Source organism: Vulpes lagopus, chromosome 7 (assembly GCF_018345385.1).
Source record: "Vulpes lagopus strain Blue_001 chromosome 7, ASM1834538v1, whole genome shotgun sequence".
Lineage (NCBI taxonomy): Eukaryota > Metazoa > Chordata > Mammalia > Carnivora > Canidae > Vulpes > Vulpes lagopus.
This window is the reverse complement of record NC_054830.1, coordinates 52047433-52067749: the sequence shown is the minus strand read 5'-3', so window position 1 is coordinate 52067749 and position 20317 is coordinate 52047433. Positions and strand designations below refer to the sequence as shown.

Genomic DNA, 20317 nt, shown 5'->3' with positions numbered 1-20317 from the left:
TGTAGTGATGCTCTCATGGCATCATGCCACTGGCATATTTTTGCATGAAAGTGCAGTACAGAGAAAAGGATGTCAAAATTCTTCCAGTTATCCTACTGCTGTCCCACCCTCTTCCACGGAAGATCAAAAGATGCATCTTACCTCCACTGAGAATAATGACGGCTATAAATATTGCCAAGTCGCTGTCATCTAATTCCAGTGCATTGAACTTCACAGCAAACTCAAACTTTGGCTCCATGAAGTCACCAAAGGGCTTTCTCAGGCTCTTTAGAAACTCCCTTGTCATGAATCCTTGGCCTTCTGATATGAGAACCCCGTCTTTATTCATCAAGGACGCCAGCATCGTGTAAATGATCTCATGGACACCATATTTTAGCAGAGTTACTTGGTCATTCAAGTCAAGGTTTACAAAACCAGGGATACTTTTGGCGTACTCTGTGATCTCCTGCACGGCTTCCACTGAGCGGAACTGACACCCCTGAAAGATGCGAATGGCCACCTCTTTGCTCTGCTCCTGCAAGGGGGTGATGTGTTTGAACTTGATTTTATCTTCTCCCATCATTAAGGAATTCATGTCATAGATAACAAATGGCTGCAAAAAAAAAAAAAAAAAAGGGAAGTGGCTGAGTTGGAGATCTCTAATTCAGGGTGAATCCCATTCCAGTTTCTTTATACACATTTGCTTCGCTAACTAAAATCTTTAAGGTTGAAGATACTTAATGAGAAAGTACTCTCATCTCCTGATTATTGCTCCTAATTGTCTTCTGGGACCAAACATATTTTACCAAGCTTGGTCTTCTTTTCTTTCAACTTATACTGCAACATTTTACTTATGACTGGCTAATAATTCCAGTTTTGGTTGTTTGGAGAAACTTTGTTGCTGACTTGTAAAAATCATACAAAATCTGTTGTTTATCTTGGCTTTCAAGAGAGTGTGTTTTTAACCTTCTTTCAATAAAAAAAAAAAAAATCATTTCGGCAACTCGGTTGAACACACCCACTTGAACATAAAGTAATCTTGCAGTTTTAGATTAAATCTACTCAGATCTCAAATGAAACGCAGTGTGCCTGTAAAATATACTTAACTATAAAAAATCAGTTTGAAAGCAGATGAGAAATATTGAGCCAAGAAAATGTCTATTTCTTTTCTTAATGCTCTGGAAGCAATCTGTTTCAGAAAGAGCCAGATGTTTAAGCCTGTGGGTAAGCACTTCATATAAAGTGGCAAAATTAAAAAATGGTTTTGAACTTATTTTTCACAATATCTGTCCTTAAAGGTCAAATAATCAATAAAACACGTGCATCAGTTACTCAATCTGCAAAAGGGTGCCATCAAAAGTAAATTGCTAGTCATTAAATGATCTCTCTTCTTTCGTTTCCTTGTATAGACTGACCAAAGGGTTGCCATCATTGTGAAATTCTCTAGGCTACTCTGATTGAGAAGGGGCAGCATTTTATATACACTGGAAATACTGAACTATAGAAGTTAAACTCCCAATCTCATTCAAGTAAGTGTAGACCTGAAAGCACTGGAATAAGAGTTGAGGGTGTTTGTGTTCCAGTTTTGGTTAAGTATGTCACTTTAGGAAAGTCATTTATCTTTCCTAGGCTCAAATTTCTCAATCGAGGGCAGTGGATTAAATTGGATGTTTCCATCTTTTCTCTTGAAGATATTCTAGTTGCGTTTCTCTGAAGCTGTGTACACATGTGTGTGGTCTAATGTGGGTATATGGGAGCATGTACACACATGCATGAACACTGAACATGAGGTCTCTGGTGTTACTAAAGTTTCTTTTAAGCAGAGATGCTGAGAATTCTTTCCTGATGGGCAAGAGGAAGCAGTATACTGAGTAGCAGTAGCTACCTTCAAGTTTGGAGATTGTAACTGTTAATCTCTACACAAGTCTGTGATTTTCACCAAACTATTAAGTCTGGTCTACACTGAAAGAAATAACACTAATGCTACGGACTCTTAGATGTTGAGTAGATTTCCAAACTTGCATATTATTTCAACACCATTCACTGGAATTATTCCAGAAATTCTTCCTTTTTCCTAACCAAAAAATTCACTTCAAGTGTATTGTTTGATCAACCCCAAAGGAGGGCAGAGGCTTTGCAAGGACCCAAAAGTAAATTTGCTTGGTGGCTCTAATTCTTCAAGTAAATTAGGAAACAAATAATGCTTACTATGTTTTTAAACATTCTGCTTGTTTTTTTTTTCTTTTTTTCTACTTCAGGATTGATATTCTTAACGAGAGAGGAAAAAAGAGCAGATAATCAGTCACATCAGTTAAAATGTGCTGAGTTACCCCAGAATGTCAGATTCTAATCATGAGAAAGACATGCTTTTATAGAACCTACAGAAAAATGTGGTTTCTGTCCTCTGGGAGTTTTATAGCATATTATAATTTCTGTCATTAAAATACTGACTTTCTTTATTGCTATGAGAATCAGATGGTATTGATACCATACAGGTAGCTGTATGTATGTAAGTACAAAATAACATGGCTATAAATCATCCTGTCTTCACATATGGAAAGACTGTACCCAGCACTGCCCACTTCAACTTCTGGATGGGCTTCTGCTCAACCATTTGGCTTCTTGGCACAGAATGTATGCATGAAATTCTTCTACCTCCATGTAAGCAATTTATCTGGAACTATGCCCTGATAAATCACCCTGTGACTCTTCCCCTTGACTTCCCCTGTCCCCTCATATAAAGCCCCAGGTTCCTGTTTTTGAAACTCTGTGATAGTTGAACATAGGGCACAAAATCCTGCTAATTTTCTCTCCCAATTTAACAACAATGTGACTTTAACCCCTTGGCAATCGATGTTGGTCAGGATTTCCTGGCAGTAAACACTCAAGGACGGAGAAAGGAATCAGCAGCCCCCACCATCATGCCAAACCATTCTAGGTTTTTTTTTTTTTTTTTTTTTTTTAATCCCTTCAGCATTTTGAAAAAGTGGTGAACTGGTAGGGAATTCTGGGCATTGACATGCAAATGACTACCAGGTAGATTTGTTTTTCCAAGACTACACTGTTTTCATTGCATTTTTGAAGTCTGCAAAGGTAATTTCAGCCTCCATGTAAATCTGTCAAATTGCAAAAGTGATCACCAGACACCATCTGCATGAAAATCTGCCTTTCTTTGCCACCAATTCACCGATTCTTAGATGGCCAACACTTAACTCACCCATTTCACACTGGGACCTTCTCTCCCACCCCCCTCAAAATAGTGAAAAGACAGTGAACTTGCCTGATTCACAGAAGGCTGAACTCTTAAAACCAAGTGGAATTTGACCTGTGTAATTTATCTTGGATCATTAATTTAATGTTACACTTCTGGTAAAATAAAATGAACTTCACTTCCATATTTCTGTATATTCTACAAATCAAAGGGAAGCCTTCCAAATTCTATTAGCTTGTACGGTATCATCTGATGATCTGCTATTATAAGAGAAACCACAGCATCCTCAAATTTGGTCATAATGATTTTACACTTCTAGTTTGGAGCTATTTATCTTCAGACACTATATCAAATGGCTAGATAAGCATTTCTCCTTAACGGGAAAGAACAGGAAGATAATAAATTATCAGGATCCAGGTTTTGTGGGGCCTGACATGCATACAACCATTGGGTACATCTTGACAACTGCTGGGTTCAATAGTACAAATTTTAAGAGCAAAACTTCTCGGACCCTTCCCAGAGCATTGGAAGGGGCTCTGTGCAAGGGAGGAGCCCTGACGCTTAAGCTTCATTCACTTTGTGGTGAATCTGCCCCTGGCCACTATGATACTTGTATTTCTCATATGCTGGACAGACCAGAAAAAAAGGTGAGACTGACATGAAGAAAATTGCAGTTCAACAGAATGTTTTTATAGGGGAGCAAAAATAGTTTTTGTAAAAGAAAATTAGTTTTCTTTGGAGAGATACATCAAATGTAATTATTTTTGACATATTTTGATTTTCAAAAATGGCTCCACATATCAAAGCCAGGATTATAGGTACTGTTTTATATATATTATTAAATTTAGTTACAGGTCTCTTGCATGCTGCTAATATATAACACAATGATCATGGGGGGAAGCTGGCTTAATAATGAAAACAGAGTAATAAAAGTTGACTTTTTTGACTGGAGAAATAGAAGAATAGTGTTCCTTAGTAATACATAACATCATTTTAATATACAAGTTATAAAAGGGATTCTGCATGAATGCTTTAAGTTTACAGCTCTTTTCTAATAATCAAACAACAAGCTAATGGAGACAAATGAGAAAGTCAACTAATAAAGCACAGATTGTCCTGGTGATTGCTCCAATTTGAGAGACTGAAATTTTAGTGTAACAGACAACTCTACCCATTCACAAACCATCACTTGCTAACCACGTCAGAGTTCAAACTGGCTTGAAAAAAAAATGTGTGCCTCATCTCATGGAGCATTCTTGATATCCTTAGTTTTCATGACAGATTAGAACAAAGTCTCAAGGAAGAGAAACTGAATTCTTAGGGCCTATCTTCTTCATTTTGTTTCCTTCTTCCTTATTCTTCTGACTGACTTTCATCCTTTTAGAGATGCATGGTTCTCCTAGATTAGCTATAATGAGTGAATGTTAGTCAAAACCCACTGGTTAGTTTTTTTTGTTTTTTTTTTTAGTTTTTTTTTTTTCTCCAATTTTCTTTCTGCTTTTGCCCATTTCTCTTTTCCTCTTGTTGAGAACCATGGGATTTATAGACCCAAAGGGATCTTCAAAAATCACCTACATCATCATTCTCTGACGAGATATGAATAAACTAAATGAAGCCAAGAGACTTTCCAGAGTCAAATAACTATTTACAGCAAACCCTGAACTGGACCTAGATCTCCTGACTCATGATGAGTTCTTTTCCCTTTCTATTGCTTTCTACATGTCTTTCCTGCTTTTTCCTTCTTTAAATAAAATGACTATCCTGGGAGAAACACTGGCTTTTAAACCGATGCTCTTCTATGATGGGGTCTTGGAGGCGGTGCCTTTTGAACTATTATTTCCTAGAAGTGCTAGTTAAGTGCTGGATGTGACTGATGTTAATTTAAAAACTCTCTCAAATGTAATTCTGTTTTCCTGCATGGTTTAGAGATTTAAGAGAAATAAAAACTTAATGGGAAGAATTATTCACACTCTAATGAACTAGCACATAACCACAGCTCTTAAAAAACCATCTACTGTCAGCCAAAGCGTTACTCAACTGGCAAACAAGGGTATTGGTCAACTGAGTCTAATCATTAAGAAAAAAAAAATCTAAATGCTTTTCTTAACTATATATTTTTAAATTTATTGTCTGAAAGAACACTATTGGTTCAGGTCTTTTATATCTTCAGCTATTCTTGATAGCCTTGGCAATAAAGGAATTTATTTTATTAACATTAATATATGGATTAATGATCCTAGGCGCCCAGCTTCTTTATTAGCCATCCAAACAAATCAGCACTACTATTCTGCTCTTTATTTATATTGGAGGCTCCTAAGTCTCTTTTCTCTGACAGTTTGTCCAGTATCTTTCTTCTTAGGGGAGCAAATTCCAACTCACTCAGGTTTTTTTGTACATAAAGGGGAAAGAAACCACACTTTGTTTAGCTGTAAGTGTAGGACAGAAAAGAATAGATATCTTTCCAATAGCTTTGAGAGTTACTAGGCTTTGACGGCCACTGTAAATTTTAGAATGGGAAAATTCACAAAAGTTTACATTTCCATGTCGGTTTTATTATTTGGTAGTTTTGTATTTCACACACTAGAAAAACCATTTTTATGATGGCACCACTTTGCTCTCGTAATTATAAAAACAGTGACTCTACATGTACCCATCAGAAGCAATGTGATGCTTTGGGACCCAAAGTCCAATACAGTACAAATAACAAGTTTTATTCCTTATTTGCAGATAGTGCAGCCAGGGCCTTGCCATCTCTCAGATATGAGATGAAAAGTTGGCAGGCGTACCAAGGGTTTCTCTATTTATTGTTTTATGACAAACCATGGCACTGAAAATGGTTTTTGAAAACCACTCTCTGTTTATTTTCACCAACAAACATGGGGTCATGTGACAATGACACACCCAGTGTGTTCATCACATCAGGGTAATATTCAAACACTGGGAACTTCCAAAGTCCATTCAGTTCTCAAGTTGCCATCATGAAACACAGCACCCTGGTTCTATATTCACGGTTTTCAGAGTTCAGCGGGATCTCTTAAAGAAGGTGCTGGGCTGCTATAAGCCACTGAAAGGGAAAGAGATTGTGGGGACAGTCAGTGCCAATCCCCTTTGAGGGCAGCTAAAGGTTTACTGCTAGTGAACCTCCTTCTCGGGTTAACTGTATCCGGTGAGTCTGTATCCCATCCAGCCCTGAGCCTAAACTTTCCAAGCATTATTCTTTCAGACATGGCAATGAAAAGTAGGGGAGTCATAACCTGAAGACACGATGTCAAAGTTAAAAAGATGGGAGGGACACAGAAGCATTTCATTTATCTGCTCATTTATCTGTTTTGAAAGGTGAGAATGGCACCAGGAAATAAGATACAGGAGACTGAAGTTTAGTTGAGAAGGGAGAAGCCCTGCTTGGCCTGAAGGCAAATGCTGGTACAGGTCCTGAGAGGAGAGATTAGCAGGTATCCCCAAATGAGACCGAATAGGCAATGGTTAAATTGAGCAGTAAGATAAAGAAGAATGGCCTTTTCAATAAAGTTGTTTCCTTTTCCAAAGATTCTGGGTAACTGGCCATCCATTATGCTCAGCAGCCTCCACCCCCACCCCCCCGCCGGCCCCCCAGGCTTGGCCTAACCAACACTAATGACATCAGTCTCAAGCAGGGTGTATAATGAGACCCAAGCTGTCCTACTGCACCAGCCATGGCCACTTTTCCATATCCTCCACCCTCTCAAGAGTTCATACTTCTGCATGACTTTTCCTATCAATGCAAATCTTAACTTTCATAAGTCTTGGCCAAGAGATAACATAACACCCCTGAGAGCATGCTATCAAATAAATAACATGACCACTAAGATAAAGAACAAATCTCTAGTCTCATTGGAAATCACATTTTGGATTTTTTTTCCCTTCTACCATATTCTCTCTGAACTATTTCTTTCCACTAGTGCTTAATTTGATTTTGCAAGATAAGGAGAAAAGAGAGCCAAATAATTCTATTTCAGTTTTGTGTAATCAGGGAATGGATTATTTTAATTTGGCCCTATCTCTCTTTCCTTTCCAGACCCTAACAAGAGGCAATTCTGCCTCTATCCAGACCATTAATGATGTCCAGGTTGGTGAGCAAATATTGGGCTAGTTAAAGGCTCTCTGTTCAAAGTCCAGAATTTCAAAGGGGCACAGGCAACAGTTTTTAATTCAATTAAACAAATACATTCTGAGTAACTATTATGGGCAAAGCACAGTCTTAGTTACTATAAAGGAAAACATGACAAACATTTGGCCTCTGAACTTGAGAAGCCTATAATCAAGCATTTTGCAGTCCTTTCTCTTAAAATACCTTAATACCTATTTATCCCATAAAGAGCCTACAATTATCTTATTTTTAACTCAAAGATTTAGAGCCAAATTGTCAATTGGCATGAGGTTTTAAAGTGATTTATAGTGGACTGGGCTCTTTGCCCTCTAGCAACACATAAGAGAATATGCTGCTCACTGGTAGTGTACATTTAAATTCTTGACTACTGGGGAAAAACATTTTTTTTAATGCCTTCCTCCTATCTTCCAGGTACTATGAAATTGATAGGATTTCCAGCATGGATTGCAGGTATGGATTGGGAGATAAAGAGAAGGTGAGAAAGCAGTTCCTGGAAACTAAATAGCCTGAGGCAAAACTATGGAGTAAACAGTTTGCTTTTGGACTCTTTCCCCATCCTCATCCTTGTCCTAGCTCCCTTCCCAGCTCTGGGCCTCCCCAGCCTCCAGGTCCCTGTCTCACACTGGCTCTCAGCAAACTGCTGCTGTCTGCCTTCAGCTGTTAACCCCTTTTAGCCAGGCCACTAATTTTCCTTTTATTTTTCTACCTTTGAATAAACACAGTTGATTTTCCATAGTCACATCAGCAACACAGAGGTCTTCGCTGGTTTTTGTTTTGCTGTGCCCCAATTTTGGGGGGCATTTAATGAATACACAGACTCAGCTTTACTAGGACCTAGAGTCTGCAGTCCTGCCTCAATGGGAGATAGTTGTCCTAGACCCTAAAATTTGGGAAGAGCAAAAGACAGAATTCCTGGCTGCGAATATATTGAGATAGCAGAACAAGGCAGAAGATTCCTGCCATTCTAAACATTGGTAAAAATAAATTATAGTGTAGCACGTTTTCCCAAGGTGAAGCTTTCCTAGCGCACCTGTCCATCTGGCTCATTGCTAGCCAGTGGGGAAGACGAGCTTCCAGGAGGGAGTATCATGCTCAGAATGCACTGAGGTAGAAGTTAGAAGGCCTGCATCACAGGGTTCTTCTGCATGCTAACTATGTTAATTCAGGGCAAAATGTTTAACCTCTCTGGACTCTAGTCTCATCTTTAAAAAAAAAAACAACAGGATAATAACAGCAGCTGTAAGATAGCTATGTATCTTGAACGTAATGAATGTGTAAGATTTTTTGAAATTGCGAAGAACTGGATACAGGTATGATACTGTTAAGGTACCAGTGACCTCTGACCTCTCAGTCAGGAAACTCATGGTCCTTCTTGGCATTTGGCTCTTTATACAGCATTATCCCACAGTTTTCCTTTTCTTTCTTTCTTTCTTTCTTTTTTTTTTTTTTTTCCAGTTTTCTTTTTCTATAAGATGACACGACTCTAATGGTTTATAGCTAAAAGGGAAAAAAAATCACATCTTGAGATGTGACTAAAGGCTAATTGTATTTTCTCCAAATATAACTGAGTGGGGAAAAACACACATATCTATAAGGTAATTGCATGCCTCTCCTGGAAGTGTTCATTTGAAAAAAAATGATAGCATAAAAGGATTTTCAAGGACCGGGTGGGCATCGCCTGAATGTGTTCTGCACTTCCTACAACCCTAGGGATCTGCTGCAGACCATACAATCGAAGTCGGACCCCTGCCTGTGAAACAGGGGCAGGGATGTGCCCCAGGTCATACTGGAGGCTGACAGGCAGAACCAGGTGTTGTTGTGTTTTATTTTAAAACGATTCCATTTTGCTTTCTCAGCTTCCTATTGAGGAAGAGTTCTGCTTTGGAACATCTGACTTAGTGACAATTATAACCTACTCTGGGTTTTCTAAACTGGTAATCAATGTTCGAGATGTTCGATATTCGAGAATCTAGGGTAGGAGTAACCCTGGCAGCTCAGAGCCTCAAAGAAGATAAAATTCACATACGTAATGGAAGGATAGTTGCCCAGGAGCCATCAACAGAGCTACAAAGGAAGAAGGTCATGTAATATCTAGATGTATTTTTATGCCCCACGTGGAACTTACTAAGTAACTCTAGTGGTTCTCCTGAACTGGAAAATAATGGGAATGCATACCTTTTCCAAACCTAGATCAGGCCCTTCCCAGAGGAAAGCAGCGCTGCTGGAATGGATGTAGTTGTGCCAGTTATTCTGATGTCAAGAAAAGAGATGGCTCCTGAAGGAGGGCAGTGGGCAGAGGGGGGCTTTATACTATTCTCAAACAATTTATTAGGAAAACTTGAAGGATTTTTTCCCTTTTCAAAATAAGGGTTACTTATCCTATCTGAAAACATTTCCTTTCCTGTGTTTCAGTCTGTACTATGTAACAGCCAACAGCTGAATACAACTCGGCCTATGTGTGTGTAACAGGGTGAATTATTTTCTCAAAGACAAAACAACAACAACAACAAACCCAGCCACCCCAAATGAAGATAGCAGAAGAGAACTAACTGATTTGTCTGTTGTCTTTCCTGTCAAGATCGCTCTCGCCTTTGCTTTGGTCAGCGGGAAGGACTTTATGTATGAGTCATACAAATGTTTTGCCAGGGCCCGGAGATCAGCAGACTCTGGGTTCAGCTGGTCGATATCACTGGAGATCTCCGCCAACAGCTTTTCCTTCTCAGCCTGTGGCATCCGCCCAAACCTGATGGCTACAGAGGGAGAGAAACGACAAAGATGCATCATTGAATCACTGCTGCTCATCCCCAGTCCCAGTGCCCACACAGGAAAGCCCCTCCTCTCCTCCACCAATCTCAAGGTCTGGTTTTTCTGCTCCAACTTTGCTCATGTTTTAATTTCACAGTGATAGCGCAGGCTATCTGTAAAAATTAAATTGTTCACTTCTTTAATTAAAAAAATATTAATGCATGATCTCACTGGGAAGGTGAAAGGATCTAAGAGCTCAGCAGAGAGAGAAAAGGGTATTTACTTACACATAAAATAGGTGAGGGCCAGTTCCTACTCATCCCTCAAGACCCAATTCGAACATTACCTTATTTGTGAGGCCTTCCTTGACTTCTTCAAGCAGAATTTATTATTCATTCGCCTGTACTTCAAGAGCCCTTGGTACTTTCTTCAATGACAGCAATTTCAAACTGTACTTTTGATTTCACGTGTCTATTAATCTCACTATAGAACAATATCCTGAAGGCCAGGGACAATGCCTTATTCATGTTTGCATCCCCAGCACCTGACATAAGGTCAGGCCCTAAAAGGATCAACATGTTTCACAAATTGAAGGAGGGAGCTTTGTTCTCCAAAAATCTGTATGATCTATTTTGTCCCTGTTATAAAAGAAACATGGATGACGCTTTCTTTCATGTTATTAGACCAGAGAGTACTTTTATAAATCGTAGAGAGAAGCCCTAATCTTTCCCCTGACTCTCTAGCATTACCACTTAATGATGTTTGTCAAAAAGACCATTTCCTCACTTAACATTTGGCTTCCTGTGGGGTAAGGAAGTGTAAAGAAGAAGAAAATTAAAGAAAGAAAGGCAAAGTGGAACATTTAAGAGAGGTTAGTAAGGCCTAGGTTGGGGGTAAAAAATCATCTGTGTGTACCTCTTTTGACTAAGATGTTTTTTTCTCCCCCTCACCCCTGTAGGATCTGCAAAATATTATTTTGTTCCTTTTTTAAAAAAACTATTTATTTATTTGGCGGGGGGGAGTGGAAGTGTAGGGGGGGAAGGATAGAGGGAAGAGGGAGAGAGGCTTGAAGCTGACTCTGTGCTGACTGCGGAGCCCAATGTGGGGCTCCGTCTCATGACCCTGAGATCGTGACCTGAGCCAAAACCAAGAGCTGGACACTTAACCAAGTGTGCCACCCAGGCGCGCAAAATATTATTTTGACTAATGCTACTTTTGGGCCACACTTTGGACTCTGCATTTTCCCATAATAAGGACATTTTGATATCGCAGTCAATACTACCCTGTGTGTATCTCTACTCTTACACTCCCCATGTGGTAGCATAGTGACACTCCCCATGTTGTAGCATAGTGGTTGTTCTTTTTTTCTTTTTTTCTTTTTTTTAAGATTTTATTTATTTATTCATGAGAGACACAGAGAAGAGAGAGAAAGGGGAAGAGACACAGGCAGGGGGAGAAGCAGGCTCCATGCAGGGAGCCTGACACGGGACTCGATCCCCGGTCTCCAGGATCATGCCCTGGGCTAAAGGCAGCGCTAAACTGCTGAGCCACCCAGGCTGCCCACAGTGGTTGTTCTTATGATTGTCTTCTTCGCTACACTGTAGCTCCTTGAGGGCCGAGTCTATCATATTCATTGTTAGCATTCACCTCTAGCATTTATGGTGCTGTGTCAATGGTTGCTGCAAGCAGGAATGGATAAATGGATGGTTTCTTGCTATACATTATAATGCTAAAGGTACCTTCTACCGGTCTACGGTACATTCTACCGTAAGACTATAAAGCACATAAACACATTTCCATCTGAATACTTGGTGAATTCCATTTTCAATTTGCTAGAGGAGAGACTACTATGCATCTCTGGGTCTCAAATTCATAAATACATTTTATGTGATCCTAAATAAGCTTTATCACTAAGCTTTATGGGGGCCTCCCTGGGGAACTCTGAGTTAGAGGGGAAGAGAACCTTACCTCTCAGTTAGGATGTCTTTAAATTAAATTAGCCTATATCCATCCATTTGGTAAATGTATCCTTTGCCGGTGACCTCTTCAAATAGAAATCTTTAAATAATTGCCATTTTTTGCTCAAAAATCTTGTTTCTACTCACTCTTCCTCATTTTCTTTTTAGTTCCACAGGGATAGACAATGAATGGTTGCTCATATTCTTATCTCAGTCCCCACCCCTCTGCCCCAGATTTGTTTAGGTCCCTCAGGATATGATCTCATTACTCATTGTATTCTCTTTCACAGCACTGATCACAGTAAATTATCTAGTATTTTCTTGTCTCCCTTATGTAATCTGCACGAAGGCAGGAATCTTGCTCAGTATCCTCAGTATTTAGTATAAAGTCCAGCACATGTTAAATCTTTGTAAAATATATATTGAAATAAAACAAAAAAACCCAACTACTTGAGAACCAGGTAGCACATTCCTTTCAGAATCCTTCTCTGTAAAGCTGGTCCAATCATTTGCTTCCCTGTACTAAGGTTATTCCTTGTGCATCAGTAGTTCTCAGTTGAGAAATAAGGAGAGGGGAGGCAGCCATATTAGAATCACTTGATAATTTCTAAAAAAAAAAAAAAGTATCTTCCATAAGAAATGCTGATATGCCATCCCTACTCCCAATGAGGAGTGTATCAAAAAGTTGGGGTTTGGGACAGTTTAGAAAAAGCTTCCTAAATTACATTGGTGGGCTCTTTTTGCATGCAGATATTAGCTCAGGTAGCAAAATAGGACTGTACTTCTATACTGGTTTATGTTGGTTATTCTACTAGAATCTATGAATACCAAGTTTTCTCATTTTTGCTCCTGGGTGCAACAAAATACACATGGCAGGTATACAATCTATGCTTGCTGAATTAAACTCTACAGTATAAAGTTTAAAAACAGATAATAAGACAGTATGTATACTGCAAAGTTTGGGAAAGTGATCATGAAGGAAAGTACCCAGTAAGAATTATGGTGTATTGGGATCCCTGGGTGGCTCAGTGGTTTAGCGCCTGCCTTTGGTCCTGGCATGATCCTGGAGTCCCGGGATCCCTGCATGGAGCCTGCTTCTTCCTCTGCCTGTCTCTGCCCACCCCTCTCCGCCCCCCCCCCGCCCCGCCTCTCTGTGTCTCTCATGAATAAATAAATATGATCTTAAAAAAAAAATTATGGCATATTGAAGGGAGAAGAAATTTTGGTGTAAAGACTGGAGACCACCAGAATTCCATACCAAAATAGAGTGTCTAGAATCACCAACAATCTATTGCTCTTTAACTGTTTAACAGAATACACAGTCCCGGGCAGCCCGGGTGGCTCAGCAGATTAGCGCCGCCTTCAGTTCAGGGTGTGATCCTGGAGACCTGGGATCGAGTCCCACGTCAGGCTTCTTGCATGGAGCCTGCTTCTCCCTCTGCCTGTGTCTCTGCCTCTCTCTCTCTCTGTGTCTCTCATGAATAAATAAAATCTTTAAAAAAAAAAAAAAAAGGAATACACAGTCCCATCTCTTCCCTCAACGAATAGTTACTGAATGTCTACTGTGTGCCCAACATTGCTCTAGGCTCTGGTTACATTTTTATAGGCAAGAAAGTATAAATATACACTCAAGTTTACATGTCTAGAAAAACACTTCTTTCCTAAAAGGTAAACCAAAAAGTTAATTTAAAATAAACAAACAGCCAAAGAGAGGAGGAGGTACAGACTTCCAGCTACAGAATGAGTAGGTCACAGGGATGAAGGAAGGATAAGGCACACAGAATATAGTCCGTGGTACTGTAACAGTGATGCATGGTGACAGATGGTAGCAACACTGTGGTGAGCACAGAATAACATATAGAAATGCTGCATCCTTATGTTGTATACCTGAAACTAATGTAATATTGTGTGTCAACTATATTTCAATTAAAAAAATTAAAATAAAATTTGTTAGAAAAATCTCTCCAGCCAAATGTAGCCACTTATTGCATTTGCTAGCTAGTCTTGCTTTTCTGTAACCTAATAAAAATAGCTGAAAATAACTTCTAAAAATCATTTTAGATTTAGGACATATTAAAGTGAAAGCCTTCTGCTAACAATCTAAATAAAATGTGAATTTTTTTAAGTTGAAGTTCCTCCAAAAGGTTAAATCTTATAAACAAATTTTCTGGATCATTAAATGCTCATGGTGTACATTAGATTCAATTAACTATCAGTGCAACTAATCATATAGATAATTGTAGCATTTTCAACAAAGGGATAAAAAATATATCACATTTGGTGAAACTAAATTTGCATAAAACATGGAAATCTGAAATTGTAGAGAAAATGCCAATTTTTATTTGTATGTATTTTTTAAGGGAGAAAACACCGATTTTATTTTGTTGCTTTTGAGTCTTATGTAATAATACCTATCTACCACATGTGAGGTGATGAGATAAGGCCCAGAAAGTGTTCAGCACAGTGCCTGGCACATAGTAATGCCTAATAAATGCAGCTTTTATTACTTGTGGATAAAGTGGTCTAGGACAACCATGGTACCATGGTTACTGTGAACTACAGACCAGGATGGTAGCCATGGCATATAGACCTAGATTCCTTCCCATAGATAAAGAATAAATCCTGAAAACCCAATCTATATTTATGTATATATATATCTCTCTGTCTTTAACTTGTTTAAGGAATGGTCTACTAATTCTTGAACCTCTTTCCACCCACTGGCTAGAGAATCTGAGAATCAAGAAGAGGGAGTAATTCTCCCTTTGGAATGCTGCTTCCTATAAGACAAAAAGTCAGAGCTCAGAAAAAGACGACTTAAATTCTAGATTGGGGACTAGAAATATAAAGGCTGGGTGTGCCCATATACAAGTATGTTTTCCCATATCTTCTGCTACTGCAGAAAGTGCTCCATGTGTTACTATGAGTCAGGGAGGAAGAACTTTTTTGGCCTCTCTGGAAGGCAATGAAATTAACACTGCACTTCAAGTAGTCAGGAAGTCTACTTTCTAGTTTCAACTCAGTGAAAAACTAGCTAAAAGTGGCTTTACTTCTCTGGTCTTCAACTGCTTTATCTATAAAATGAGGCACTTGGAAAAGAAGACCTCTTCTAAAAAGAATTCCTTCTTTTAGCTCTAAATTTAGCTCTAAAATTCTACAAATCTTGATGACACATAGCATATTGCAGAACATACTATGCTCTTTCTCTTTTTTTAAAGCATTGTCTAGTCTCTGAGACCCTGAAAAAAAAAAGACACACTCTGTCTGTTCTATAGATTTTGCACATGACATAATAGAGTAACTTCCAAAACACTGTCATTCAGTATCATATTTGGGATAATTAATTACCTACAGAGAATCCACATATCTTGGCTTAAAAAAAATGTATCAGAATCAGTACGCAGCCTTCAGGAAGAATAGGTTTGGTAGAGACGCAATTTCTGGTTAAAGAATATTAGCTTAACCTTTATATAATACACTTTTACTGAACTGAATGCAATTCACCACTAGCATATGACAGATTCAGTACTGTGTATTTAGTACTGATTTACTGAACACACAAACTCCAAGCACATGCAAATTTAGATATCCTGCTCTCTGGATCTTGGTATAGTGCTAAGAAACAGTATTTTTTAATGACAATAATGTGTTTTTAAAACACCTACCCGATTGTAAGAGCATTAAAGACAAATGCTACTTAATTTAAATATTAAAGTGATTTTCAAAATTATGAATCAATAGAAAACAGAAGAATGAATTGAGTCTTACTAAAAGTATTTTCATCTTTTAACATATAAGGGATGAATTAATAATCATATTAGGCTTTTGACAATTGGTAAGGCTATGTCTCATGGTCAATTTTAACATGTTTATTTTTCAAAAGCCTTATCATGTAAATAAGACACATAACATTATTGGTTTTAATATGGATGGATGGTGCCAGTAAGTTATGCTTTTCCACCTCCCTTTTCTCGAGAAAAAACTTGTGCCTTTTGGGGTTTTGCAGGATTTGGGAATCTAATACCTATACTTTTCTAGCTTTTTTTATTTAAAAGGAGGAGGAGGCTTAACATCAATATTAAGAAATTTTTATTCAGGGATAACATTTTCAAATTATTTGTAGAGGACATTTATTTGAAGACATTTAAACATTTGTCTTGGTTTCTTTCCAAAGCAGAGAAGGACCAAACACTTCTGCCTCATGTGACTTAATTTATAGTTCCCCAGAGACTTACATGATTTTATTTATTTATTTATTTATTTATTTATTTATTTATTTATTTTTAAGATTTTATTTATTTATTCATGAGAGACACAGAGAGAGAGAGAGAGAGAGAGGCAGAGACATAGGCAGAAGGAGAAGCAAGCTCCTTGCAGGGAGTCTGATGTGGGACTCGATCCCTGGACCGGAATCACGCCCTGAGCTGAAGGCAGACACTCCACTGCTGAGCCACCCAGGCATCTCTTACCTGGTATTATTTAATTCATTCATTGAACACTGAAATCTTGCCTACACCTCATTTAAATTTCCAAAACTTTGGGGGTCCTTGGGTGGTTTGGTGGTTGAGCTTCTGCCTTTGGCTCAGGTCATGATCCCGGGGTCCTGGGATGGAGTCTTATATCGGGCTCCCCTCAGGGAACCTGCTTCTCTCTCTATGTCTTTGCCTCTGTGTCTCTTGTGAATGAATAAATAAAATCTTAAAAAAATTTTTTCAAAACTTTTCTCTTAAGGTCCCTCATGGAGTCCCTGGGTGGCTCAGTGGTTGGGTGCCTGCCTTTGGCCCAGGCCGTGATCCTGGAGACCTGGGATCGAGTCCCACATCGGACTCCCTGCATGGAGTCTGCTTCTCCCTCTGCCTGTGTCTCTGCCTCTCTCTCTCTCTCTGTCTCTCATGAATAAATAAATAAAATATTAAAAAAAAATAAAAATAAAAGTCCCCCATGTTTTTTCTTCTAGCCAGATCTAGGGGCCTCTTCTGAGTTCTCCTTTTTGCTCGAGCTCTCCAGCATTCTCCCAGCTTTTGCTACTGTTGACCTTCTCCATCCTCTTATTTTAAAATGTTCTCATTGTGGTTTCTGCTTTTCTGGTTCTCCTATCTTTCTGCCTATTTTCCAGACCTTTCTGATGGCCCCTCTTCCTTCCCTTATATTCTGCTGTTCCTAGTTCAATCTTCTTTCTAAGTCACAAAATGTGCTGACTGCTGCCAACTCTCTCCTGAGAACCTTGAATTTCCTCTTGTTCCTATATTCCTTTATATACAGATGCTGGATACCCCATAAGACCCTCAAATGCAGTTTTAAAAATGAGCTTTTGATTTTCCCCTCCAAACTGTCTCCTCCCCATCTCCCTTTCTTGGTTAATTCATCCTATCACCTAACTAGACACCCTGAACAATGTTTGACAACTTCGCTTTCCCTCAGACCCTTGTGTTTGTTCATTGGTCATGCTCCAATATTTTTCTCAAGTTCTTTTCTTCTCACTCACCGTTCCCACTGTCTTAATTCATAATATTGCATTTGTATTCTGATGAATTTCCCTATTTCTCTAATTTATCCTTTTTAACAGTTGCCAGTGGTTTAGTTTTTGGTAATATAGATCTGGTCACTCCCTTGCTTTATAAAGGAAAGCGTGGTTTTACAGGGAAGGAATAAAACACACAGAAGAGGAAGAAGGGGAATCAGAAAGTCTTAGGGAAGAAGGTGTTTCAACTGGGCCTTATATGCCAGGTAGAATTGTGACAGGGAACCAAAAGACATAATAAACAGAGACCCAAGGTTCCACCATAGAGTGTTTTCCACGAATGGCAAAGTACACAGTTTACCTGAAGTGTAAGTTGAAAAGGTCAGCAGTGGGAGAAAAGAGGTAGAGGAGGCTAGTGTGTAAGCCATCACGAATGCCATGTGCATCAGGACTTTCGACTTCGGGATATTTTCTGGAAATTAACATTTGGGTAATTTTCCTTTATATTACAAAGAAGACCAAAGGAAAAAACCTAATACATTGAAGTTTAAACTTATTTGCCATTCGCCTTTTTCTTTTTTTACAAGGAAGGAGAGAGCTGTCTTAAAAATGCTGAGTGCCACAAATATCTGCAAAATCATTTTTCTGGATTTTTATGAAGCTTCTGAGAAATTATTTTTAAAGTTGTCAGCTTTTTTTTTAAATAACAGGAAAACCCCCCATAATTTATATAATAGAATGTCCTAATCAGTAAAGCTAAGGTTTCACTAATTTTTATATTTATGAAAAGCAGAATTTTCATTCAAATCTCAGTGGCATTGGGAAAACCCAGCTGAGTGATAAGTAACTTAAGTCAATCCTTCTCTACTTCACATTATTTTTTAAAATTAACAGCCTAGGGGGCACTTGATGGGATGAGCACTGGGTGTTATGCTATATGTTGGCAAATCAAACTCCAATAAAAAAGTATACAAAAAAATAAAAATAAAAATAAAATAAAATTAACAGCCTAAACTTAATAATTTTATTAATTCACACATGAAAAGCAGCTCCAAATACAAAATATTCACTAGTCAAAGTTCTTAAAGAATAAATTATCTTACCAAAAATAAAGAAGACACATTTAAAAAATATGATTACTGTTAGAGATCTTGATCATAGGACTTTAAAACAAAAATTATTCTAAGACAAATATCAAAGTGTATGTGAGGGCCCATTTGATTGAAGAAACTACATTAATCTGTGAGAGTATTTTTATCAGGAATCTGTAGATACCAGCTTCACTACTTCAAAATGTAAACCAAGTAGCAGGTGATGCTGTGATCACCTGGTAAGTCACATGTACTTCTGGATAGCCCAGGAAGCTGGGTCTTTATTTCTGCTTTACTTTCATTTGGAGCTTTCTTCTAAAGGTGTTTGGTCAGGGTATTCAACTGACTATGCTTAGCATGACTCAGGAAGCCAGGGGAGTGGAACTGACCCGTGGTCTAGAAATGATGGTATGTTAAATAACCAAAACAACTGCAACACGTGTTTATCTTGATCACTACAGAAAAACAAAAAAATGTGTTCCCAAAGCACATCAGTTTGACGCTTCGGTGCTTTTCCTCCTCAGTGCTGAAAATAGATCTCTGAGAAACAACTAGGTTCCCAAGTGTAAGAATTCTGAAATCCTTCTGTCCTACAATGTTTAGGCTATGTGTCACAATCAAAATGAAAGTTCCATCTGAAGATGGACTCATATGCCATTAACCAAACGTAACATTTATCCTTTCTTTAGCCTGGACTGCTTTGGATTTGTACTTTAAGTCTACATCATTATGTGACCATCAAATGTACTGCCTTAAATAGCTGAGCAATTGTTCAGAACATCCAGAAGACCTGATTCAGGCAAACGATTTATATTTTTATGGCACCAAGATATATAGGTGAAAACTTACATTCAGGCCATTGACAGATGCCAGATACCTACATATTTGAGAAACCCATGACAATGTCTATGAAATATAGTCTAGTTTGTTGAAAAGCGAAAGATTCAGTGAGGTAGGTAGGTTGAGTTAGGTTAGAATCATAGGACTTTCAAAGTTGAAAGGATTTAGTAATCCTTGTTTCAGTGATTTTCCAACAAATGTTCCCCAGGGCCCTCAGAGTTCTATGAAGGTTATTTCAAAAGCCTCCTTGAAGCCTGGGAGTGGGCGGCTCTATGGGCAAGCTACATGCATCAAATGGACTGAAGACAGACCAAAGAGAAGAAACAGAAATAACAGAGAATGGAGTAAATTTACTTTGGGAGGAAGTTTATATCTTCTTATATGTACTGAAAGCAGTGAGGTACTGATTTTGGTATAATACAAGAAGGCTCTTGATAAGTTGGGTGGGTTATTACAGTGAGTTCCATTCACATAAAACATTAATAAATTAACAAAATAGTTTTAAATAGTTACTACTACCTCCTAGAAAACCCTGTATTTGGAAATATTTCCTTTCTTAGGATAACAGGCAAAACTACTCCAAACCTCAATGTTGAGTTTCCCTTCTTGTGCAAAGATCAAATGGATGTTTTCTGTGCAGCAAACACATTCCCATAAAAACCTCTGAGTAGGGATTTTCTTAGCACAGTTGCAATCTTGTAAATGTTGAACTGCATAAGTCTTTGAGGCCAGAACATTTAATTCCTTTTTTTTTGGTCTTTCCAAGAACTAACTGAACACCCCCTATCAAGATTGCTCTTCTCTCTCTAAATAAAAATAAATTAATTGTCATATGAAGTCAAATGATGACTTTATTACTTTATTATTAAATTATTACTAAGTTTATGG

The 20317-nt window shown here is 38.3% G+C and overlaps 1 protein-coding gene across 4 annotated transcripts in view; it reads right to left on the bottom strand.

The window, feature by feature from the left end:
- Nucleotides 1-20317, bottom strand: part of PPARG (peroxisome proliferator activated receptor gamma) — a 132650-nt gene that overhangs the window by 17324 nt on the left and 95009 nt on the right. For all 4 annotated transcript variants that reach the window (XM_041760806.1, XM_041760807.1, XM_041760805.1 and 1 more), the window contains 2 exons: nucleotides 9888-10087; nucleotides 142-592 (listed from right to left, as the gene is read on the bottom strand). In XM_041760806.1, the coding sequence (XP_041616740.1) occupies nucleotides 142-592; nucleotides 9888-10087 (651 nt within the window). The remainder of the gene's footprint in view (nucleotides 1-141; nucleotides 593-9887; nucleotides 10088-20317) is intronic.